Here is a 26246-nt window from a genome sequence, read left to right on the forward strand (position 1 = left end):
TTTGGATCCTGTTTTGAACAATCCAACTATTAAACAAAAATTTTATGTGACCATCAGAGAATCTGAACACTGACTGGAAAAAAGATATTTTAATTACTGCCATTTTTTTTTTTAGGTGTGATAATGATTTGCTGTATTTTTTAAAAATCCTAAGCTCTTAGATTTATATTTTAAATTTTTTATGAATAAAATACTACGATATTTGGCACTTGCTTTATAACAATCTATGTTTGGGGGGAAGTACGGTCTACAGATGAAACAATATTAGCATATGTAGATAACTGTTTAAACTGAATGATGGGTACATGGGATTTCACTGCATTATTATTTTAATTTTTATGTATGTTTAAAATTTTCCATAATAAAATATTTAAAAAGTAAAAGATGTGTGCATACCGAAAACCAATATGAATAAAAATATATGAATATATAATGACTTAAAAACGATAGTGGCTCACTTTACAAAGATGGATGTGTTCATACAGTGGCTCCTGGCTGATTTTTTAAAAAGTACGAAATACTAACCCTCTATTATATTGAATTAAGCTCCTAAAAGCAGATTTTTTTTTTTTTTTTAAGTACCTTGGAGAAATCTGAAAGGAAATACATTGTCTAGATTACAAGTATCAGGCTATTATATTTCGGATACTTGCAAGATAATGGTAGGTCACAGTATCTAAATTTCATTACTATGCATATTCAAATAAAACCCACCTCTTCAGAAAGTTAAAATGTAAACACAAAAACTGACAAACCTGCCATACCTTGAAGAATTTCAGCCTCAAAAAACCATTGAAACACACACACACACCCTCCCATATTTATGCTAAGACAGAGACCAACATACTTTATAGATTCTTAAATTATGTGATGGCTTCTCTGAAAATGGGAGAGTTCTTTAGGTAGGAAATTACAGACCCATATTTTCAGGGTTCTTTATAGAATCCTAAGATAGCTTTAGTTGAAGATGAAGGTTTCTAAAATTTTCGCAAGTAAAGCAAGTATTTCCAGATGTTTCTTATTCCTGATCATTGGCATAATTCATCCCCGGGTTTAGGTGATTCTGACTGTAGCCTCTGAAGAATCCTCCTGTACTATGTGATCACCACAGTGAGACAAAGCCAAGAAGCAGAGAGTCATGGAATAACTAAGTTGGAGGTCTTGAATGTCTGTGTGCACCTGTGCTTCAGATTTACTTCCTGAAGCAGAGGGGTACTCCAGGAAAAAGCATCCTCTAAAACCAATTTATGCAAGAAAAATATTGACTCTGGGATCACATGGGGATGAAGATGCTCTCTCTTGACCCTGAAACCACCCCTATGGGCTGGAATTGGAAGCTGAGAGTTGGTGGGAGCAAACTCTGATCTTTACAGCATCCTGTCCGCATTCCACACTACCGATCAAAATACATTCTCTTCAGAGTCAGCTTCTATTTTTTCAAAGTAACATTCACCAAATCCAAACGTACTATGTTCTCCATTCCCTTACGCAATACTTATGAACTGGGAATAGTCAGGGGATAAGTAGGCTCAGGAGGGATGGCACAAACACAAGGTGACCACATCACCCATGGTCATAATGTTTTTCCCTTTAACTCAGAAACTGAGTGGATGGGTTTTAAAAATACTATAAAGTAAACAAAACAATAATGATACCATCTCTTCATTACTTAACTGTAGATTATGCAAAGTGGGTGTTATAGACACCTAATATTTCCCTTTGCTGCAACCTACCTTTTAACCATTTATTTTGCTTGGAAGGAAAAGGAAAAAGGACTTGAACCAGCAGAGGTCAGTAAACAACTGACTACACTAAATTTAATCAATGCTGTTTTTTATATCCGACCAAAAGCCCTAATAAAGGAAATGGTTACATTAAGATGTTATTTTTATTGTAATGGCCAATCTAGCACAAAAAATACTGGACAGACTGCCAGGAACATGAGTCAGGATACCGGACCCTAGTCCTGGTTCTGCCAAGATAACCAACAGAAGAAAGAGCCAGAGCAAATCCCTTGGTCCGTCTTCACCTTGTTTTAGCAGAGGTTTCCCCATATTTAAAATGGTGAGGGTGAACTAGATGTTCTTTCTGCTCCAACTTCTAGGCTCCCATAGACACAGGTTAAATAACACAGGAGTGCCAGTTATACAACGCAGGAAATGGAAATGACTACAGAACAGAAACATGTTTTAGTGATAAGGTGGCAGCTACCTAACTGGGAAAAGATTGCACCGGTGCGGTTGCCCATGACATTCCAAGGGCATGGTAAATTATTTCAGCATAACGTAGTGGGAAGAAGGCCTGGTCAGAGCTATGTTAGTGTAATATAATACGGCTATTTGATTCGGCATGATGTATAAGAAATACTTTGTCTACATTCCCATGGCTTGCAATTTCCTTACTAAATATGTTTTCAAAAACCTACTTCTGCAATGATGTAAGCAGTGTGGCAGCCAGACCTCACTTCCCAGTCCCCTCTGAATATCTCTTGACTATGAAGCACTACTCAGGCTGCATCTGAACTGGGCAAACGAACGCAGAAGCTGGCTTTCCTTTGCTTTTACCTGCCCTTGTTTTAGCAATACAGTGCTCAAGAAACAAATCGAGGAGAAAGATTGTAACTTTTAGCTTTTTTGCCATTCCTTATGCTGATTCCACAAGCCCATCGCCATCTGGAGAGGTCACATGCTGCATGCAAACAAAATATTCTAAGATGATCAACACTGATTTCCACTGAACTCTACATTTAGCAGCAAACCTTGGAAAAAGCTGACCCTGCTTGAGGTAACAATATTAAATATAGGCAGGAACAAACTTTTTCTTCCCCTTAATTTGCAAAGTAAGGAAAAGGAGTTCATCTAATAAACTCAACCCACTCACACTAAGCAAAACAAGTATCTCTTGTAAAAAACCTCTCAAAAAAGTCTCCGTATAACTTAGCCTGTTACTCTGTACCTTATTTACCTGTTTCTCTGTATGGCAAGCTTCTCCAGCCCCTAGCCTTCCCACTGAATTTCAATAAAAATGAATTTTATACTTGGGTTTCCCCTGTTGATCATTAGCTGCTGTAGATAACAATCTTGCCTTTAACAGCACAAACCTTTTCAACATCTAAAAACATTCCTAAATATCATGAAAACAACTCTGCAAATTAACCCCTACAAGGTTTGAATTTCTGGGTGGCAGAAGCAAGTTCTGCCTTACTAAATACTCATTTTGAAGGGATTTGAAAACCTGAGCTACCCTTTTTGGTTTTATTCACTTTCAAAAGATAGGAGTCACATTAATCAAATGCCAACAAATATTTCCAGCCAACAATTATAAAAAAACAAACTCATCTTCTCTTCCATCACCTGAAAAATAAGTAACAAGAATGACTACACGAAAGGTGATAATGAAAAGGGTGATACACCCCTTTACTGCAGCACCTGCAGAGAGCAGCCCTCTTTAAAAAGTCATCACTTCTGAATCATTTCTAAATATACTACTATGTACTCGGCTTTGAGGTACACCCATTGGCTAGTTGTCAAAATGATAAGAACCTACCACAGGGAGGTTCAGACCTCTTCCAAGAAAGGCACACTAAAAAATTCTCCTATTATTTCCAGAACCTCCCAGATTTGAGGATTATAACTACCATGGAGGGACCACTTAGCACACAACTAAAATCCATAATTACAGGCCTAACGGGTAATCGTAGTAACGTAAAATGTGAGAGCGGCCATACGTGTACAACTTTTCTGATCGTCAAAAGCTCTTTGAGATAACTCCTTTCTATAAGCAGAGCTATTCACAAATACATGCTTTTTACACTCTCTCAGAAAATGAACAAAAACTTTGTATTACTATCATTTTCTTCCCCACTAAGTAAACAGATGGAAAGATACAGACTGGGGGTTGTACAAGAAAGTACAATGAAACAGGAGTTAGGAGGTTCTCACCAGCCAAGTGAGCAGATTCAGATAAGAGGATTTCTGAGATTCCTTTTACCCCCATTATTATTTTGCCCTATTCCCCCAAAGAAGTGCCAAGCTTGAAATGTCTTCAGATTCCTAACCCAAGTTCTATGCAAATATCACATTTATCTTACATATCCACTCACCAGCTTATGAATATCCCTCACAACTGCCCCAAAGCATGCTCATTTCCTTATACGCCAGGTGTCTTTTTTAACTCTGTATTCAGGAGGCCTCTCTCATCCTCTCTTCTGTCCAGGACAACCCTATCCATTCATGCCCTCTACTCTTAACCCATAAGGCAGGGAGGGACAAAAAATCTCAAATGTTCTGTTTTGTACCATAGCATCTGCTATGAATGTGGAACCATCTGTTGCCCACTTTGCCACGGGAAGGATGGTGCAGGCATCAGACATGGAGTGTCACAGGTCGCACAAGAGAATTATGTTCTTCTTGGGGCTGACACACCCAGGCATATGCTCCACAGTCACCATGGCTAATGCTACCCTTCCCCCATCAAAGAGTTTATTTATTTCCTCACAGAGAATGTGACCTCTAAATTCTCACAAAGGGTCAGGCCCATTTTTAAAAAACTTACATTTGCCTGAATATCAGTTTCTAAACTCTCTAATCCTGGGTTGTATCTAAAACTAACATCTGTCACTAACACACTTGAGACTTTTTACCAGTCACTATCTCTGGGCCTCTCAGTTTTTGTGTCTATAAAACAAAAAGGTTGAGCTCAGTGATCTCTGAGGCTGCCTTGCACTGTAACACTCCAAAATTCTGTAATTTTAAGCCAACTCAAAGTCAGTGAACGCAAGTTCCTTCACATCTATGGTATATTAAGACTCTTAATGCCAAGGACAAAAGAATCTGCTGCAGACAAAAAGGTCTCTCTGTGTTGAGCAAGAATACAGTCAGTTTCTTGAAGATCCAAATTAGATTAAGATCCCTAATCTTGTTAACATATGCCTTCAAGGTAATACCCTAGTGAAGAGTTTAGGGCTAGATATTCATTGTTTGTGTGTCCTGTGCATTATAGGATATTACACAGCATCTGAGGCCTCTACCCACTAGAGGCCAGCCCCAGTTGGCAACTGGGGTTGTCCCCTGCCCCCAGTTGGGACAACCAAAAATGTTTCCAGACACTGGCCAATAACCCCTGGGGAGCAAATTACCCCCACTCCACCCGCCTCCATTCAGAACCACAGCTGTTGTGTATACCAGGGCTTTATAATAAAGCACATCACTTAAAAGTTGTTTTTGTTTCAAATAGATGACATTTACACAGCTAATAAGTAAAGTACATCAAGATCTAACAGTCAGATTTATAAAGCACATGTATTCCACTTGGAAGATGTACAAAACCACTGTCCTTCCAAGTTATTCATAGAACCAACCGCCTTTCTGCTAAGGGTTGAGAATTAGCATACAGAGTCATAACCTCAACTGCTCTTTAAAAGTATTTAAAAGCAATCACGTTTTCACAGCAAGTCCTCTGGTGCACTCCAGAATCAACCCCTGCATACAGTAGAGACCTCAAAATAGGGCTTTGAAGAAAACAGCAAAATCCAGTGGTGGGTTTAATCACTTCAGCTTTTTCTTCTCTCTCTTGTGCAAAAGCCAGTAAATAAAATATTTCTGAAAAGGTTGCTAAAGAGTTCCAGCTTTGGTCTGCTGTTCTTTAAGATAGGAGGTAGCAAGCTCTTAGGCAAATTTCCCAGGTATCTTTTCCTCCCTCATTTCAAATGGGGATCCAAGAGACACCCCCTAAAGTCAGTCCTCAGCCCAAAAGAACAGCATCTGACAGTTGCATGAAACAGACTGAAGCCTGCAAACTGAAATTATAACTACTCCTAGCCAAACATCTCATTTTCTCATTTGTGAAAAAGGCTGGGATTTGCAAACCTCTGGGTCTCAGGAGGTGAAGGCTACACTAGTCAACTAAGAGCAAAAGCTCTATTCCCCCTCATTTTAAAAGGAATCCCAGTTATAAACGTTTTTGGGACTTTACAGAGTTTCTCAAGTACATAATCTTTAAATTTCCACATTAAATATGTAAAATGAAAACAATAAAATAAAACACAAAACCTTTTAAATAACTTAAGCCCAGGATATGAAAAGGGAATCGTGAATAGACACAACTGTTACTTTTCAAAGAACCTTAGCTCTTTATTCAAACAAATATTTACACAATTGAGGGCAATGGTACCAGGGATGTAGCCATTCTGTTAAAATAGTGGGCAACTCTAAAGGTTTATTTATCCCAAATCCAACTACTCTGTTGCTATCCTACCAGGAACCAAGAATTCAAGAGCTCTCAGGGCAAAAGTTTAACTAACACTCTGAAACTGTGAACTTCATTTAGACCTCTCCCAGCTGAACTCAGATGTTAGAATCTCGGAGACATATCTCAAACGCCTAAATTAAGCCAAACTAGGAAGCTTAAAGTTACGCGTCCAATACTTGAAAATAAATGTCTGTAATTAATACATTCATACAATGAAGGGAAATGTGGCTGACATATATTTACACTAAAAGCACGCCACATTTTTATGCCTCTTCTTCTAGTTCCACTCCCAGCTGCGTCTGGCTGTGACTAGCTGTGCATTCGAGAATTCTTGAGAGCTTCTTTAGAGCAGCAGAAGGAAGACTTCTAGGGATGAGGGCAGGGCCAGGCGAGAGGATTTCCAGCCCCGGGCAAGTCTACCGACATAAAAGGCTGAGGGCGCAGTTCCCGCTTTTACATGAGAAAGGTAGATGGGTAGCAGGTTCGACTTCCGAAGCTCTTTCAAACAGGAAACCCCAAGTCTGGAAGCGACAGCCTGTCAGCCTTTTAATTTCCTGGCGGTGGCGGGAGTTAGCCAGGTCCTCGGCGCTTTAATAAGTGATGACTGCTAGAGCTAAGTTAGTCAATGTACCAGCAAACATTTCAGCTGCGCCTCGGCCGTGCCGGGCGCGGGTGAAACAGGGGTTCGAAACATTCTCTACTTCCAGCCGCTATCTCTAGGGTTGCGGAGACCGCCCCACCATAAATGTGGGGGGGGGCACCCAAGGCCAAATGGGAATTTGAGTCTCTGGGCGGTTCAAACTAGTGAGCCCCACTCTTGAAACAAAGTGAGCCAGGAGGGCAGCTAGCTAGATATTTGGGGGAGGGGGTCTTTTCTGAATTCCGCGCCCAGACCGTCCAGCAGCGGACTCTCTTTCCTCCGCCCACGGCGACAAAGCAGCTCTAGCCCCAACATCCCGATCCCTCTCTCCTTGGGTATTCCAGACTTCCCGGCAAAAGTTGCCTCCGGCTCCCCCAAATCCCGCCCGTTTCCTACAACTGTTCTGTGAGCTGCTCTTCCACCCCGCCACTCCCTCCCCAGGATCCTCTCAACCGAGGTCCACCCAGTCTTGGGGTTCGGGGCCCCAGAGGCTGCTCAGCCCGGGCTCTGCTAACCCCAGCCCAGGCTTTTGTCCCTGCAGCCTGCAAGAGAAGCAAGAAACTCTGCGTCCCCGGCACCCACTCACCGTCTCATCTTCCCTCCGTGCCGCCGCTCTCCGCCGACCCCAGCGGCCCTCGCCTGGCCCTCGCCCCGCCTCCCTCCCACCCTCCCTCCGGCCCCGGACCCCCGGCCCCGCCGCAGCCCCAGCCGCAGCCGCTCGGTCACTCTGGACGCGCGGTGCGCAGGCAGCGCGCCCCCCCTGGCCCCGGCGGCCACTGCCTCCTCTCCGCCCACAACCCTCGGCCGCGCAAACGGGCGGCGACCAACTCGGCGGCGGGGGAGGCAGCGCCCGGGGGATGCGGCCCGGACGCGCGGAGCCTGCGCGGCCCCTTCCACCCCGCCGGCCGCCGCCTCCTCCTCACCTGGCGCGTCAGCGCGGCCGGGTTCCCAGGGCGAGGGAGGGAAGGCGCGCTGCGGGCACCCAGCCGCCGGGTGCGGTCCCCCTCGGGCCGCGGTGGTGGGCTCCGCGCGGCTCGGTCCTGTGCCCCGGCCCTCTTCGTGACCACCGCGGCGGGCACCGAGGGACTCGGAGCAATGAAGTCGGTGACGGTGCCAGGCAGTTTGCAGTTGGGGCTTTTACTGCTGCAGCAGGGGTCTGGCTGGTCGCCCCATCACGGGGCGCCAGCTCCTCGGAGCCGCGTTTACAGCCGCGTGGTAGAAACCTTGTGGCAGGCTTTCCTAATGAGCTGGAAGAGGGCGGGTGGGTACACGTCCTCGAGCGACGATTTCCTCGCCCGACGGTGAGGTTTCTACTGGGAAACTCCAGGTGACCGCACCTCCTCCCGACAGTTCGCCCGCGGGCAGGTACCTGATGCGTCAGAAAAGCAGTTTTGCAAAATTGTTGGGGAACGGCCTCAGCGGGGGATTTTAAACTAACTTGTACTGATTTCCTTTCATTTACTTCTCTTGAAAGTTTCTATATTTTCCAACGTGTTTTTCTCGTTGCTGCAACCAATGAAAACAATGCTGATGTGAACGGCGGGTGTTTCCACGGAAAGGGACCAACTGGACCCAGGGCGGCCTCAGTCGATCTCCGCACGAATGAGTGTGAGTGAACCTCTTCCAAGTTCTGGGTGAATCTCTGGGCTAACAAAGAGGCAGGTCGTCGGCCCTCGCGGAACTCACAACAGCAAGAAAGAGCATAATAACGTGCAGACTAATTTATGATCACTATGGCTTTGGTTGGCCAAGTCGTTTTAGCTCCTAGCAACAATGTCATTAACAGTATAGTGACAGTGATAGCTGATGTTCAGGATGGTTAATAAGCTTCCGGATAATGTATACAAAGTCCCTGACACCACGAGTGGCACTCAGTAGGCACTCAACAAATAGCTTATTTATAATGCACTTTTCATTTGTGCAAGTAAAAGTCTGACTTCTAATTTATAGGAAAGGCTCACCTATGAACTGCTTGGTGTTTTATAGGAATTAGTTTCCCCTGTCTTGGCTCTTTTCCCCACAGAAACATACAGGAATCAATCCAACACTTAAATGCTCCAGCGGTTTCCCCGATTGGATCATCCCATCGCCATAAAATCATGTTACTTCTCCCATCTTAAAAACCAAAAACTCTCCTTGAATCCACTTCCCCCTCCAGCCACTTGCCCCTTTTTTTCTGCTCAGCCACAGCAAAACTCCGTTAGAGTTGTTAAGAAAAGCTGTCTCCAAGTTTTCTCTACCCATTTATTCCAATTGGGCTTTTGCTTCTACTCTGTCCCCTAGAACTCCTCCTGTCAAGGTCAAACTCCTAAACTGGACATTTTTTCAGGGCTCATCTCACTCGAACTATCAGCAGAAATCAATGGTGGAACACTTTTTCCTCCTGGAAAACTTTTATTTGGACTTCCACAACTTTTTCATGTTTTTTTTTTTTTTCCTACTCCATTGCTTACTCCTTCGCAGTCTTCTCTGGGAAGAAGATTGCTTGCTGGTCCCTTCTCTTCTCCTAGTGCCTGAGCAGTAGAGTCCCCAGAGTTCGGACTTTGGATCTCTTGTCTATCTACACTCACACCCTTGGTGATCTCACGACACTAAAGGTCACATATGTGGTAATAACTCCCCAATTTTAACTCCAGCCTGACCATCTCTTCTTGAACTGCAGGCTCCAGGCTATTGCCCAGTTAGATGCCTACTAGGCTACTCCCACATAACATTTCTGACGCTGAAATCCTGAAATTCCTCCTTCTGTCTCCCAATCACCCTGTGCCAAATGAAGTTTTCCTCATATTAGGCCAAAAAGCTTGGTGTCATCCTTGACTTTCCTGTTTCTCTCACATTTCAAATCCAATCCATCAGAAAAAATTTTTTCAGCTCTACTTTTAAAATAATCCAAAATTCAACTACTTAACCACCTCCACTGTTAATTAACACCCTAATTTACCATCACATCTTGACTTTATCCTTGCCCTGTTTCTACTTTTGTCCCCATGAAGGAAGTTTTCAACACACTGCCAGAGCGATCGTTTTTAAACGTTGAGACAACTCATATCACTCCTCTGCTCAAAACCCTGCAATGGTCCCCATCTCAATCACGGCTAAAGCCTATTATTTTTAATGACAGAACGATCACCTTCTATCATATTATAAAATGTATTTCTCTATTGTGCTTATTATCTGACTCTCCTCACTAGAATGTAAGTTCTGTGCAGGCAGGGATTTTTGTCTGCTCCCTCCAGTGATACAGCCACAGTACTCCTAAAATGATGCCTGGCATGTAGTTGGTGCTCAAAAATGAATGGCTTTGACCCAAAGCACTATGCGTGCAAACATTTCCTGGCCTCGAACAATACCAGCAAGACTCCTGACTAGACAGACATCTCAGAGACAGTCGTTCTCCCTCTAAGGTTCTGAGGAGAATGTTTACCAACACAGCACACCTAGAATGGCCATAGTTAGGGTGACAATATTCATATCTAAGAAAATATAGCTAACAGTTATTGAGAGCAATAGTTACTGTATGTGCCAAGTGTTCGTCCAAATATACTACAGTCTCAATTAGTTTAATCCTTATAACAACGCTTTGAGGTCAGTACTGTTACTACTTCCATTTTATAAGTGAAAAGGGTGAGGCACAGAGAATTAAATGGTCACTCAGCTAATAAGTTTGTAGAGGCAGAATTGGACACAGGGCAGCCTGGTTGTAGAGTTCATGCTCTTCAATACTCCCCTCCACCTCTTCTCTAAATAGGAATGATATCAGAGAAAACATCTGTATAATGAGTAATTCCAAATCACTAGACCAGAAAAAAAAATGATCCTCATTGACCTTCCTTCACCGTCTTGTTTTATTTGTTGACATCTCTGTCTCTTTTACTACAGCCAAGCTCCTTGAAGGCTAGAGGGGTCATTTTATTCACATTTGCGTGAACCACACTCCAAGACTTGATGCATGGAAGGGGCTCAAAGAGTATTCATTTAATGTGATTTTTTTAAAGTGACTAAACTCAGCAAAACATCTCACTTCCAATGAGTTAGTATGGTTTTCAATAGTTTTCATAATGCCACGGCAGCCTGAAGATAGAAGAGATCAACAAGGTACAAGGGTTATATTAAATGTGAAAAGCAGACCCCAACATCTTAAAATGTATAGAAGGCGCTCAAAATTTAACACCTATTATTATTGCAATAATTGTTATTACCAGAATTTTTTTATAGTTATGATGGTATTTTTTTAAATAGAAAGAAAAAATAAAAAGACATGAGCTCTTTCCTTCTATTTTTTCCATTTCCTGGGTTCTTTAAAACAAAGTCACCTGTTTAATCACAGATCCAGCCACACCTACCTCTGTCTGCCATTCCCTGTTGTCCACCAGGGATATTGTGTTGTAAACTACACAGCAGAACTTCCTTCCCTGTTCCCTTCTCTAGGATCTGTAGTGGTTACAGTACCTGATGGTACTTTTCTTTAGCCACCCCTCTCAGCTAAGGAAAGGTGAAGTGTTGCACACAGTAATATAATGAATTATTTATGGATTATTTTATTTGGAATTAGTTTTCCAAATGGCTGGTTGGGCTTGATTAGCTCATGTCCTGAATCTGTACATCTTTTCCTCTCTCTGCAGTAATAACCTAAAAAATCTTTGAAGCTATTAACTTGGTCATTCTCAACTCCAGTCCAATTTGTGGAACAACTGTTTATACTAAAGTTATCTTTAATATTATGCCTATAAAAAGAATCAAGAAGTTTTTATTTGTAGAGTGCAGTGGAAAGATCATTGATTTTGGAGTCAGGGAGATCTGGGTTAAAACCCTGACTCAGCCCCTTTACCAGTCAGGTAATTTGAGTGTGTTATTTACCTTCACTGAGAACCATACTTCTATTCTGGAAAATGGGACTGATAACACCCAACCCATATGTTTATGAATTAATGTGATAATGTAGGCACCACTCTTTGCACAGGAGATAGCACCCAGGGATTACTCAAAAGTGTAGTTTCTTTTTTTTTTTTTTATTCTTTTCTTTTTTAATGAAAATAGTATATATTTAAGGTAGACAACATGAGTATTTTATGGACATACACGTAATGAAATGATTGTAACAGTCAAGCTAATTAACATACCTTCTCACAGTTATCTTTTTTATGTGTATAATGAGAACACCTGATCTCTGCTCTCACCAAATTTCCACTATTCAACACAGTATCATCATGCTGTCACATTAGAGCTCTAGACCTATTTAATCCTTTAACTGCGACTTTGTATCCTTTGACAAACATCATCCCATCCCCCACCCCCAGCCCTGCCTCCTTGCCCCTGGTAACCACCTTTCGACACCTACCTTCTATGTGTTGTAATCCGCTTTTTTAGGTTCCACATGTAAGTGAGATCATGCAGTTTTTTTCTTTCTGTGCCTGGCTTTCACTTAGCATAACGTCCTCATCAAACAAGTAGTTTCCAACCACACTTGCCTTTTTCTGGAACTGTTATTAATGACATCAACCATTGTGTTGTACTGCCTTATAGACGTTGAGTTCCACTTCATAAACTCCTTTTAGAATTTAGTGCTAGGGACTTCCCTGGTGGTGCAGTGGTTAAGAATCCGCCTGCCAATGCAGGGGACACGGGTTCGAGCTCTGGTCCAGGAAGATCCCACATGCCACGGAGCAGCTAAACCTGCGAGCCACAACTACTGAGCCCGTGTGCTACAACTACTGAAGTCTGCACACCTAGAGCCCGTGCTCCGCAACCAGAGAAGCCACTGCAATGAGAAGCCTGTGCACCTCAACGAAGGGTAGCCCCCGTTTGCCACAACTAGAGAAAGTCTGCACAACAACAAAGACCCAACGCAGCCAAAAATAAAAAAATATATATAATAAAATTTTTAAAGTTAAAAAAAAAAAAAAAAGAATTTAGTGCTAGGATAAATTTTCTCTCAAATCCAAGTACTTTCATTTCTTAGAAAAGGTATCTTCAGGGCTTCCCTGGTGGCGCAGTGGTTAAGAATCTGCCTGCCAATGCAGGGGACACGGGTTCGAGCCCTGGTCTGGGAAGATCCCACATGCCACGGAGCAACTAAGCCCGTGAGCCACAACTACTGAGCCTGCGCGTCTGGAGCCTGTGCTCTGCAACGGGAGAGGCCGCGACAGTGAGAGGCCCGCGCACCGCGATGAAGAGTGGCCCCCAATTGCCGCAACTGGGGGGGAAAGCCCTCGCACAGAAAGGAAGACCCAACACAGCCAAAAATAAATAAATAAATAAATAAATTTAAAAAAAAAAAAAAAAAGAAAAGGTATCTTCATCTGTTTTCACATTGGATTTGCAATCATTGTTAAGGAAAACTGTGTAAACCAATATTTACCTTTGTATCCTGTTCGTAAGGAAGCACAGTGTCAAATTTACTATTAAATTACTGTACTATTATAAATTATAATTTTTAATATATAGTAGCACAATTTAATGTACTATATCATAATGTATAATGTAATATAATTGTACTACTATAAATTATTAAATTATTGTACTAAAGATTTTTGCTTCCTACTCTTTTTTTATGCCTTCAATGCATTCTTATTCCAATAATCTTATTGGATACTTGGATTTTACTCTGTGTTCTCATATATATATATATATATATATATATTCAAATATATTAAGTATAAATGACACATTAGCTCATCAAATTAACACCAGAAAATTAATCAAAATTAAAGTGGAAATTTATCCCCACGTGCTTCCTTATGTTCAAACTATTATAAGACTGGCTCTCTAATTATGAGAATAATTTAAATACATTTGGAACATCTGATTAATTTCTGCATCAAAATGTTTCTTTCTGATCTGTCTCCAATTTTTTCTGTGAGTTTGTATTGGAATCAGGCAGGAAAAGGATACTCTGTGTGTGTGTGTGTGTGTGTGTGTGTGTGTGTATCCCCTTTAGATTAACCTATCCCAGCTGTGTTTATCTGGTTTACTTTTCTAATCATCTGAGGACCCTGAGTTGGTCTACTTTTCCTGCATGGCAGATTTAAAACAAGGAGTTTTCTTTGTAGCTTATCTGCTCATCACAGAAAAAAGCAGTGCTCTATCAGTGGTAATCCTTGATATTGCTGGGAACTCAGTTTCTCTTCTCTGTTGATCCTGTTTAATTTTTCTTTCATCTGACTTTCACCATCCCTCCAGTAATCTCATACCTTGAATTCAAGTTCCCCCATAATCTAATATAACATAATATACTATACTATAATTTATGTATTTATTTTGGAGCCATGTTTTACAGGAATAAGTGTTTGATGTGCCAGATATATACAGACTTCAATGCACTAGAGACTTCTGACAACTCAGAGCAGCGGCCAAGATTCAGATCACGAGGCATGTTAAACACAGAGGCAGATTTACTAAGCATCTACTCTGTTCCACACAATATGCCTGGATTGGTGGGAAGTGGAGATAAAACAAGACATTTACTGTGTGTCTATACATAAGGAATTTACTGCCTAGCATATAACTAATGTGATCATGTAATACAAAATCTAAAGAAAATGATACAAAGGAGTTCAGAGAAGGAGTATCTCTGCCCAATGAGTCTATCAGGGAAGACAACGTGTGTGGCCTTCATACTGAAAGAACAGCCTCCCAGCAGAGGAGACAACATGCACAAAGCAGCTGGGCAGTAAAGGCAGGTTAGGGAAGTGATGAGTAATGCAGCCTGCCTGAACCTACAGTACATGGAGGGAGGCTTGGGAGATAAGATCGAGGGAGCTGGGCGGGGGGGACTTGGGGGGAGGGAAGGGATGGGTCCTTGAATTTTAGATTTTATGTCTAATACCATTTTAATTATGTCATTTCCTTGCTCTAAACTTGCACTGGCTCCTCCTTGCCTGACAAATACAGGAAGAGCCAGTGGCTATGTGGGAAGTGGAAACTGATTATATAGGAGTAGGATGAAAGAGAAAGATGAGCTCCAGCCACAGAATTTAAACACTCCAATAAAGTGGTCCAGATTCTGTTTCTTAATATGTTAAACAAAGCTATCAGTCCAAGAAAAAGCTGCTCAATTGAATTTTCACTAAGGGCCCAGTTAAAATACTGAATTTCTGCCCACTCCTGACTGCCATCCATTTTTTAATCTTTGGATGACTCCATAGTTACAGATCCTGAGTTCTCACAGAAATAAGTACGAAACAGGTAACTTTTGACTATTATGGTCAAGTGTTGAACTGGAAATTCAGTGACTTAATATTCCAGTGAACCAGTTGTGTCACCAGGGACTTAGGGCTACTTGCTTGACCTTTTTATTTATTTATTTTTTAATATCATTATTGGAGTATAATTGCTTTACAATGTTGTGTTAATTTCTGCTGTACAACAAAGTGAATCAGCTATATGTATACATATATCCCTATATCCCCTTCCTCTTGAACCTCCCTCCCACCCTCCTTATCCCACCCCTCTAGGTCATCACAAAGCACCTAGCTGATCTCCCTGTGCTATGCAGCTGCTTCCCACTAGCCATCCATTCTACATCTGGTAGAGCATATATGTCAATGCTACTCTCTCACTTCGTCCCAGCTTCCTCTTCCTCCCCTGTGTCCTCAAGTCTGTTCTCTACATCTGCATCTTTATTCCTGCCCTGACACTAGGTTCATCAGTACTGCTTTTTTAGATTCCGTATATGTGCGTTAGCATCCGGTATTTGATTTTCCCTTTCTGACTTACTTCACTCTGTATGACAGACTCTAGGTCCATCCACCTCACTACAAATAACTCAATTTCGTTTCTTTTTATGGCTAATATTCCATTGTATATATGTGCCACATCTTCTTTATCCATTCATCTGTGCTTGACCTTCTTAAATATTTCACATTATGGGGGTAATTTCTCTCAGGGGGGTTGTTAAGAGAGCTAGTAAAACATTATTACATATCACCCATCTCTGACTAGATATTTAGCATCAGTGCTCAAAGAGTTCTAAGTGGTTGTTTGAAGCATTTATTTCTGAGATACAGATAGTGATGCTTATGACTGGTACAGTTCTTTTAGACTCATTTGAATGTCTGGCTATTCACAAGAACTAGGCATTTCTATGAGTTACAAATATGCCTAAAGAAGGTAATCGAAATTCATTTACTGGGTTTCTCAAATGGGAACAAAAAGAAATTCTATTCAGAAGGTCCTTCTCTTATTGTTCATCTCAAGAGGTTGATCTCCAAGGTATAAGTGTTATACTAAGGTTGACATAAGAATCTCCAGAAATTTAATGTGGGTAGATAGATACACTATACCTTTAATGTTAATATTAAAAGTTAGCTTTATAGAAGGTGTATCAACCCAAGAACTCACAAGAGGGAAGTTACAGGTATTGAAATGAATTTGCTAGTCAAGAAGGCAAATACCGGATGTGATTAAAGAGTGCATTTCCTTCCCTCTCTCCCACCCCTGCTTGCAGAACTTTCTGTGGCTCTCCCACTGGTTCCTCTCCAAAAAGCCCTGATAAGGTCTGAGGACCCCAACAGCTGGAGTGCTGGTGGAGGGAAGTCACCTACATGCTCTTCATTCCCCTGGTCTGTTGAGCATTGATAGGCAATGTTATCAAGTCAAGCCCTGATGTGGTTTATTGGTTTCCTGTCTCACAAGCTAGTTTTGTCCTTCATCCTATTTGGCTCCTGAGTTAATCGAAGTGATGATCCAGGTGGGGAATTCCTTACACAGGCAATTTTGAAGGATCGATATGGGTGGAGGGCAACATTACTTCTAATGGATAATTCACTGGTAGTTAGTCTCCAAAAGAAAGTTTTATCTCTCGTGGGCGATTAGCATCCATGTTAAATTCCCTATGACTTTGTAAACAGTTGAATGCTTTGATCCTATTGGAAATATCAATCCCTTGTACTGCTCCCACCTTCAGTACAAGAAAGGACAGAATGAGGTATAGGGCAGTTGCTGAGGGATTACTCAGTATTTGAAGCTCGCACTTATGGCAGGGATGTGATGGCCGGGGATGACAGGAGTAAGCAGACATTGGAATGATAAGCTTCTAAATCAAGACTCTGTTCTCAATAACACAAATTAAAATTTGTAATTATTTTATTTGTCTTTTTTTCTCCCCTCATTCCCTCACCTCCCCCACCCCTATAATTCTAAGCTTTGTGAGGTCAAGGAACTTCTACATTGTTTACCATTACATGCCCAGTGCCTCCCCCAGTACTTCATATGTGACAGATACCATAACTTATTTGTTGAATAATTACATAAATTGGTCTTGAATACTGAAAATCTAATTTCATCACTTCAACGCTTAAGAATTCTTCAGTGACTTCTCCAAGACGTGAGATAAAATAAATCCAGAATCCTTGTTTTAGCATTAAACAAATAAACAAAAAAGTAAGTCATCTGGTTACTCCAGGTTATTTTCCTAACTAGTAGTTCACTGTTTCCTCTGCCCTCTCCCTGCAAGGAGGGGACATTTCAATCATCATAAACGACTTGCAGTTATTCACAAGTGTCATATTCGTTCACCTCTTTCCTCATAACCAGCAATAGTAAGTACAGGAACCACACATTCCAGAAAGCTTTTCCTAACTCCACCCCGGTCTTGGTTAGGAGCTAAAGTACTTCATGTTATTGGATTGCAAATTTTCTGTTTTATCATCTCTCTCTGCTCAAGACATAAACTCCCTCAGGTTAGAGGGCTGTGATGGTTAATTTTATAGCAACTCAGCCAGGCTATGGTGCCCAGTTTTTTGGTAGAATACCAGACTAGATGTTGCTGTGAAGGTGTTTTTAGATATGATTAGCATTTAAATCAGTGGACTTTGAGTAAAGCAAATTACCCTTCATAACATGACTGGGCCTCATCCAATAGTTGAGACCTTAAGAGCAAAGATAGAGGTTTCCCAAAGAAGAAGGAATTCTCAAGATCTTAACATAGAAACACTACATCACTTTCCAGCGTGTCCCCCGGAACCTGTGTTCAAGACTACGGCATCAGATCTTGCCTGAATTGCCAGCCTTCAGGCCTGCCCTGCAGATTTCAGCCCTGCCAGCCCCCACTATGTAAGACAAGTCCTTAAACCACCCTCTCACTCTCTCTCTCTCTTTCTCTCCATCTCTCTATCTCTACCTCTATCTCTAGCACTCTCTCTCTCTGTCTCTCTATTATATAAAATAAAAAAATATATATATATTTCTCTATATACATATACATCTCTTGTTGGTTCTGTTTCTCTGGAGAACCTTCACTAACCCAGGAGCTTTCTATTTTAACTCCTGTGTCTAAAACGTAGCACAATAAGTAAATGAAAAATTAAATCTAGCTTGAAATCAGCCTCCCTTACTAGAAGAGGACTTTGCAGTGCAGAGATGATCAGCTAATCCTGGTGAGGTCAACTAAACCAGGTCCCCAGCACATCCCTGAGCACCCCCTCCCTGTCCCCTGGTAACCTGATCATCTGATGCGTATTAAAAAATAATGAGGAAAATACACACTTTATGAATCTATTTATTTTGTTGATGCTGGGGAACACATTACAAAGATTACAACCAGCGCTGTGAGCCCTGTGAATTGGAGAGCTACTGAGCTGGAGCCTCATCCCCGACCCTGCAAGGAGACAGCAGGATCAGCTGCTCTTCTAGAGCACCTACAACTTCATGCCTTTCTCTCTGCATCCCATCCCACCCCTTTTTGTGTGCATCTTGATCTTTGAATGACTGATGAGTCACTGGAAAAGACCTCTCCACATCAGCTGCTTTGGCCTGCCTGTCACTCAGCATCTGGTCCAAACAAAACCTCAGCACGTGTTCAGTGGGGTAAGTAAGCACATGATCAAAGCTCCAGGCTAGAATTGACAGCCTCAGCCTATCTTCTGGGTGTTTGCTGGACTCCCGGGTTTATACTGGGAAATGCCAGGTCATTCCCAATATGCATCACAGAGAGTAGGTACTCATAAATATTTACTGAAAACCTCTGAGGATGAAGTGCACACAAAGGGAGATCTCACGACATGTTGCCCGTCACCAGCTCTGTCCTCCTTGGGCTCCTCTCTCTGGGCATTATTCTCCATCAGGATCTTCTGCTGAATCTCAAAGGAGAAACTGGGATCGATGCCAGCCTGTGCTCAGCAAGAAAAGAGAGATACCATGAGTGGGAAGCTGGAAGCTGAGGTGACCTCTGAAAGCTGAAGGTCAGCAGAGCTAACATCTGGGAAACACTAACTGCTGTCGAAATTGAAAAACAGATATCCTGGGTCATCCTATATTCCCACCACTGACTATCCTTTAGGATGACAAAACTTTCACACCATCAACACTAACCACCACCAACCACCACCAACAAAAGCACACTTTGGGATAAAATAATTAGAGATTTTTTTTAAAAAATGGATGCTGGCAAACAATCAATGGGCAATATTTAGGCAAAGAGAAGAATCAGTTTTTCAGCATAGTTTCTGCTTGGGGTTTGTTGGTGCTTATTTTCTATTTTTCATCCCATGCTTATTATTTCCCAGCATGTTAGGTACTTTGTCTTTATTATATCATTTAAGTTTTACAAAATCTCATATTATAGAAAAGGAAATCAATGTCCTTGCTCTTAAGAGCTCCCCATGGAGCTCCTGACTTTAAGTCAGACCTCCCACAGCTCTCATATGTCCAGTTTTCTCTGCAGACTCAGGACTGCCTCAGGAGACGGTGTGGTCCCGCCATCATGTTAGGGTTCCCATTTGTTTGGTACTTACTATGCCAAATATTCCTCATTTGATTTTCATGATGACTCTAAGGTATGGCGTGAGGAGGGGAATTCAATTTTGGACATGTTGAGTTGGAGGATATCTGTAGATCATCCAAGTGAAGGACAGGGTAGAGATCATGGCCATGGCTGGAGATGTATATTTGGAGGATGCAGATTTTTTTTTTTAATATTTTATTAAAATATTAAAGTTCCTGGGAGAAGATGGAGGGGACGAGGTCATCCTACAGTTGGAGGGTTGGCCTTGACTAGGATATATATTCCTCATTTCAAGAGGATGAATAAAGGAAAGGAGAGGGGGATAGATACCTACGTAGATCAAGAGCTGTGTGACGGAAAGAGTTAAGAACACAGGATTTTTACATACTGAGGGCTTCACTCTTGTCAATGAAGTACAAGACCAACTCTTCCATTGAAAGTCTACCAACTGAAATATTTTTGTAGGAGCTAAATGCTGAAATATAGACTTCCATAAGTTACATTAAAAAGAAGCTTAAAAAACTTTTGTGCTACAAATAATACCAAGAAAGAAAAAACACAACCCACAGAATGGGAGAAAATATTTACAAATCATATATCTGATACGGGACTTGTATCTAGAATATAAAAAAAAACTTAAAATTCAAAATGCTCATAGAATCTGAATAGATATCTCTCCAATGAAGATATACACATGACCAATAAGCACATGAAAAGAAGCTGAACATTATTCATTAGGGAAAAGCACTTCAATACCACAATTTGATACCACTTCACACCCACTATACTGGCTATAATGTAAAAGACAGATAATATCACATGTTGGAAAGGATAACATGCTTGTGGGGATGTAAAATGCCGCTTGGGAAAACAGTCTCTCAGTTCTTCAAAAGATTAAACACAGAGCTGCAATAAGACCCAGCAATTCCACTCATAGGTATATACCCAAAAGAAATGAAAACATGTTCACACATAACTGGAATACAAATGTTCATATCATCACTATTCATAATGGCCAAAAAGTAGAAACAACTCAGATGTCCTTCAACTGGTGAATGGATAAATAAAATGTGTAAAATAAAATGTGTAAAATAAAATGGTATATCTGTACAATGGAATATTATTTGGCCATATAAAGGAATGAAGTACTGACACATGGTCTGACATAGATGAACCTTGAAAACACTATGCTAAGTGAAAGAAGCCAGTCACAAAGGATCACATACTGTATGATTCCATTTATAGGAAATGTCCAGAACCGGCAAGTCTATAGAGATGGAAAATAGATTGGTGGTTGCCTAGAGCTCGTTGTGGGGAGTAGTGGAGGAGGGGTAGGGAGCGACTGCTAATGGGCAGGGGGTTTCTTCTGGGGGTTGATGAAAATGTTCTAATATACATTGTGGACGACTTTATAAATGCATTTAAAAAATACAGAATTCTACAATTTAAATGAATGAATTGTATGGTTATGGGAATCATATCTCAGTAAGCTGTTTAAAAAAAAAAAAAAGAAACTTGAGGAAAAGACTATTGACAAAGGCAAGACTGAGGAACACTACTGAAGACCAGATAATAATAACAGCCATTATCTTTGAAGACTCACATGCCAGGCGCTAGGCTAAGTGATTTCCCTGCATCATTTCCTTTAATTTCACCATGAACCCATATATATTAGGTCCTTTTCCCTCATTTTACAGACAATGCAATTAAAGCTCAGAAAGCATAAGGAACTTGTTCAAGGTCAACAACAAGAAAGAAATAAAATGTAGCCCCCGGTCTGGGTCAGTCTGGAGCCTGTTTCTTAGTACCTGCACTATGCTGTCTTCCACAGGTTTTCCTTTTCTATTTAGCTTCAACTTTCTAGGTTCAGCACAAATGCCAGTGTCTTTAGGCCAACCTCTTTCTCCCCAGCACGCCCACAATTATCTGTCTACCAGTCTTAGAGTGGTAGACAGCCTTTTCATCTCGGAGTTAATAAAGAGATGTAGAATAAATGCATCAATAAATTAGCACTCTCCTTACCCTCTCCACACTCAGGAACCCTAGAAGCATGACCATAGCCCCGTACAGAGAGATTTCCCCAGGCTCAGAACACTGACTAAGAGATTAGGTAGCCAGGAGCTCAACTCAGAGATAATGCATCTTTCCCTTCTCCTCTGCTTGGAGAGGGTAAGAAGAAAAGAACAAAAGCTAATCTCAACTCTTAGATAGAGAGACGACACCCACCCCTACCCCCAAGCTGGTTCTCTCTGGTTTTGAGATCTTGACGCTACCTGCCAGCTTTCCTCACCTATTAACTACAAATAGACCTAAATTAGCCCCTGGCATGTAGTAAGGGTTCAAGAAATTTTATCTTCCTTTTCCATTCAGTTCACAGTCCCCCACCCTGTCCCCCACATGGCACTTACTGTTTACGTCGAACCTCTAGTCTGGAATGGGGTGACTATAAAAGAAGGGACAAAATACAAAGCTGGCTCACTAAGCCGGTCTGCTTAATCTCCTCTGGGCTCGGTAATCATAGCAGAATCCTGGGGACCATTTAAGCTGAGGCACTAAGTGGCTCCTGAGGAAACTATGGTATCTGTTTACATATATCCTAACACTACTTTCATTTTCATAATATGAGAAGCAGCAGAAGAAAAATAATTCTTTATAGTAAAATATCCCAATGTTTATGTGGGCTTACATTGTGCCAGACATTGTACTGGTATTTTTTTTTAATTGAGGTAACATTGGTTTATAACATTATATCAGTTTCATGTACAGCACTATAGTCTGACTTCTGTGTACGCTACAGTGTGCTCACGACTAAAAGTCTAGTTTCCATCACCACCATACAGTTGACCCCCTTCATCCGTCGTGCCCTTCTCCTCTGGCGACCACTACTCTGTTCTCTGTATCTATGTATGTTTGTACTGGAGTCCTTATAGACATCATTTTGTCCTCACACAACCCATGGTTCTCTTATTGGACAGATGAGGAAATAGAAGGTAGAAGAGCAGGAATAATTTCTCCAAGGTCACTCAGTCAGTAAGGGGAGGGGGCCAGAAACCTCCCAAAGGTCTGTGTGACTCTAATGCCAGGTCTCTCCATCTCTCCCTGACAACTCCTCCCACATCATTTCTGTTACCACCAAGCCCCGTTTCATGGAGGTTGTTCTGCCAAAAAGAGTACAGAGGAATGTGATTCTAACATGAAAATATGTTTACAAGCAATCATCCTATATCAATGCAAAAATACTAGATTAAACATTTAATAGAGAACAAACGTATGGGCACCAAGGGGGGAAAACCGCGGTGGGGTGGGGATGGTGGTGTGCTGAATTGGGCGATTGGGATTGACATGTATACACTGATGTGTATAAAATTGATGACTGATTAAAAAAAAATTTTTATGGAAAAAAAAAAACATTTAAAAACAGGACACAATACCACATTAAGATAATGTACCATGAGCAAGTGGGAGTCATTTCTGGAACGCAAGGATGATTCAGTATTAGGAAATCTGTTAATATGAGCATGACATTAGTAGATGTAAGAGTAATAATCACATGATTATTCCCTAGATGAAGAAAAAACCTCTTGAAAGATGCTTCCTGATTAAAAAAAAAAATTGCTCAAGAAAATAGGAAATGATGCATATTTCTTAAAGCCAAAATTGTGTTTAATGGGGTAATATTAGGGGAATTTCTAATAAGATTAGGAAAAAATCAGGAATGTCCACTATCTCTGTTACTATTGAACCCTGTCCTGGAGTTATTAACCAGCAGAATTTAAAAAGAGAAAACAATAAGGGGTACAGGAATTTACTTAAAGGAAGTAAAACTATTTTCAGGTGATTTGGTAGTTTACCTAGAGAACCTGAGAAAATCAACGATAAACTAACACAAACGATAAAATGAATGTAGTCTTTCTAAATGCTAAAGATAATGTTAATTTTAAAATAATTTCAAACAATTTCAGAATAACTTCAGAAAAGCTGCAAGAATAACACAGAAACATTCTTTCTGAAACCATTTGGGGGTAAGTTTTGAATGTGGTGCCCATCACTCCTGAATAGTTTAGGACATTCTCCAGATAACCACAACATAAGGATCAAAATAAGGAAATTATCATTGACGAACACTGAATTCACAAACTCCATTCAAGTTTAATCAATTGTCCCAATAATATTCTTTATAGGCTCTAACATAGGACCATGTGTTGCATTTAATGGTCATGTCTCTTTATCTTCTTCCAGTCTGGAAGAGTGCAGCATGGGTGGCCTCTCACAGGCTAATCTATCCTTACTCCATCCCCTCTGCACCAAGGGTGCTGGAAAAGGCAGAGAGTGACCGCAACCAAATGCTGTCTTGTCAGACATATAGAATGATTAACTGCCTGAGTGGGTAAAGAGATGCCTGGAAGTGATGTTATGCTTTTATCTTCTTTTATTTTTACCATAAAAGTTTTAAAGCGGGCTGTAAAAGTAGAAATATATATAACCATTCACTCTTTGCTAAATTCTTCTGAGTTAGGATGTTCACAAGAAAAAACTGTCTTGTTTCCAAATGGTCTTAGACACTCTCTCTTAAATTAGATTTAACAGTATATCTCTTAGATCAGCATATTCTCAGGTCTCTTTTGATCTTCAAATAAATCTCAGTGAGGGAGCTTTTTCCTAGATTAAATTTTAAACAGGCACACAGAGAGCACAAATATCCCCATTGTGTTAGATATGAGTTCTAAGTAGGTTTAAAAAGTGTAATCTGACTGCCTCAAAGTTCTGTTAGGAATTCTTAGAAATCTGTCAGATTACCAGTAATTCCATGGGGCGGTAATTTGAATTTCTTTTTTTCGTTAGATTTACTTCTCTTTGTTTTTATTTTATTTTACATACTTTTTAATCAATTTATTTATTTAATTTATTTATTTTTGGCTGCATTGGGTCTTCATTGCTGCACGTGGGCTAGTTGTGGCAAGCGGGGGCTACTCATCTTTGCAGTGCGCGGGCTTCTCATTGCAGTGGCTTCTCTTGTTGCGGAGCACGGGCTCTAGGCACATGGGCTTCAGTAGTTGTGGCTCTAGGGTTCTAGAGTGCAGGCTTAGTAGTTGTGGCGCACAGGCTTAGCTGCTCTGCGGCATGTGGGATCTACCCGGATCAGGGCTCGAACCCGTGTCCCCTCCATTGGCAGGCGGATTCTTAACCACTGCGCCACCAGGGAAGTTCCTTGAATTTCTTTATACGTAGAGCCTACAACTACTTTTGCCTAATTAAATTTTATGATAATCAAATCATTAGCTTTCATCCACATTGACAGTCGACTGTCTGAAGGTGTTTGAAAGCATAACAGGTATGTAGATAATGGTTATGCTATGCTTGTTTGATGAATCTTTGTTCTCATTATGCTTTCTGGATAACTTACTCAGATATATTATTGGAGAGTCCTTATAGTGTAAATAATGACATTGAGAGTTCCCAAAGAAGGTTTTTTGTTTTTGTTGGTTTGTTTGTTTATAAAGAGCAGATGACAGATTTCCTTGAGTGCCTGGGGTCCATGCTTCATTAAGTCGACTCAATGGAAGTGTTTATGGATGTTGATCTTCTATTTTCTAGTCATCTCCTTGGTGGCAGAATTACCCCCCCCCCTCCTTTTTTTGCTACCCCTCTTTGTGGGAGCCATTTTTCGCAGAATAGGTTGGAAAGAGAGAAGGGGGTTGTGGGAGGGGTCAGTTACTCTTCAGAGCTGCTTGGAGGCAAGGCGACATCTGGGAGTTTTTTAAAAAAATACAGATTCCTTAACCCTACACCAGAATTTCTAATCAGAATCTATGGAGGTGGATCCACTAATATGTATTTTTAAGAAGTTTCCCAAGAGATTTTTCCTTGACTAACTTTGAGAAGTTGTGTTCTACACATTGGTTTAGCAGAATGATCCCTATAAAAACCTAAGAGTTGGGGAAATGTTGCTCTCTTTATCTCCTTCTTAGCCAGCCATAACTCGTATTGGCATATACATTTAAGAAAAGTCTATTTAATTTTAACTCAGCATTTCTCCAATTTATTTGAGTATAGAACATACTTTTTTTTCTTGATGCAACATATATTACTACAGCATGCTCAAAAGCACAGACTTTATGAAATATTGGTCTAGAGAATATGACTCACCCTGTCACCCCCTCTTAGTTATTAACAGTCAGCAACTCTTTGATGCTTGGCAACTCAGTAATAAATGTAACCACAGCTATTCATTAGGACTATTACACAAGGTTTCATAAAGCCTTCATGCCCAGTGTGATTCTCTGGCTCTTCCTCTGCTTATTCCTGAACTTTAAAAAAAAAAAAAAAAAAAAAAACTGAGAAGAATTATGGTAATTAATATACATTGATTGCTGACTATGTGCCAGGCTCTGTTCTAAGCTCTTTGCAGGCATTATACCAGGTAATCCACAGTCCTGTGAGTAGTTTGTATTATTTATAACAATGCTTCAATAAGATGCTGAGGAGGGGCTTCCCTGGTGGCATAGTGGTTAAGAATCTGCCTGCCAATGCAGGGGACATGGGTTCGATCCCTGGTCCGGGAAGATCCCACATGCCGCGGAGCAACTAAGCCCGTGCGCCACAACTACTGAGCCTGTGCGCCACAACTACTGAAGC

At 41.0% G+C, this 26246-nt stretch overlaps 1 protein-coding gene and 1 long non-coding RNA gene across 2 annotated transcripts in view; one reads left to right on the forward strand and one right to left on the reverse strand.

Annotated features, from left to right (window-relative positions):
* The window catches only part of PHLDB2 (pleckstrin homology like domain family B member 2), a 232264-nt gene that overhangs the window by 110106 nt on the left and 95912 nt on the right, over nucleotides 1-26246 (reverse strand). The window contains 1 exon segment of the mRNA XM_036851524.1: nucleotides 18843-18996. Coding sequence (XP_036707419.1) covers nucleotides 18843-18948 — 106 coding nt within the window. The 5' untranslated portion in view covers nucleotides 18949-18996.
* On the forward strand, nucleotides 7813-13319 carry LOC118894860. The gene is made up of 3 exons (XR_005019770.1): nucleotides 7813-8254; nucleotides 8364-12853; nucleotides 13179-13319. It is a non-coding gene; the product is annotated as an uncharacterized LOC118894860 (long non-coding RNA).

The sequence above is a fragment of the Balaenoptera musculus genome, chromosome 4 (genome assembly GCF_009873245.2).
Source record: "Balaenoptera musculus isolate JJ_BM4_2016_0621 chromosome 4, mBalMus1.pri.v3, whole genome shotgun sequence".
Taxonomy (NCBI): domain Eukaryota; kingdom Metazoa; phylum Chordata; class Mammalia; order Artiodactyla; family Balaenopteridae; genus Balaenoptera; species Balaenoptera musculus.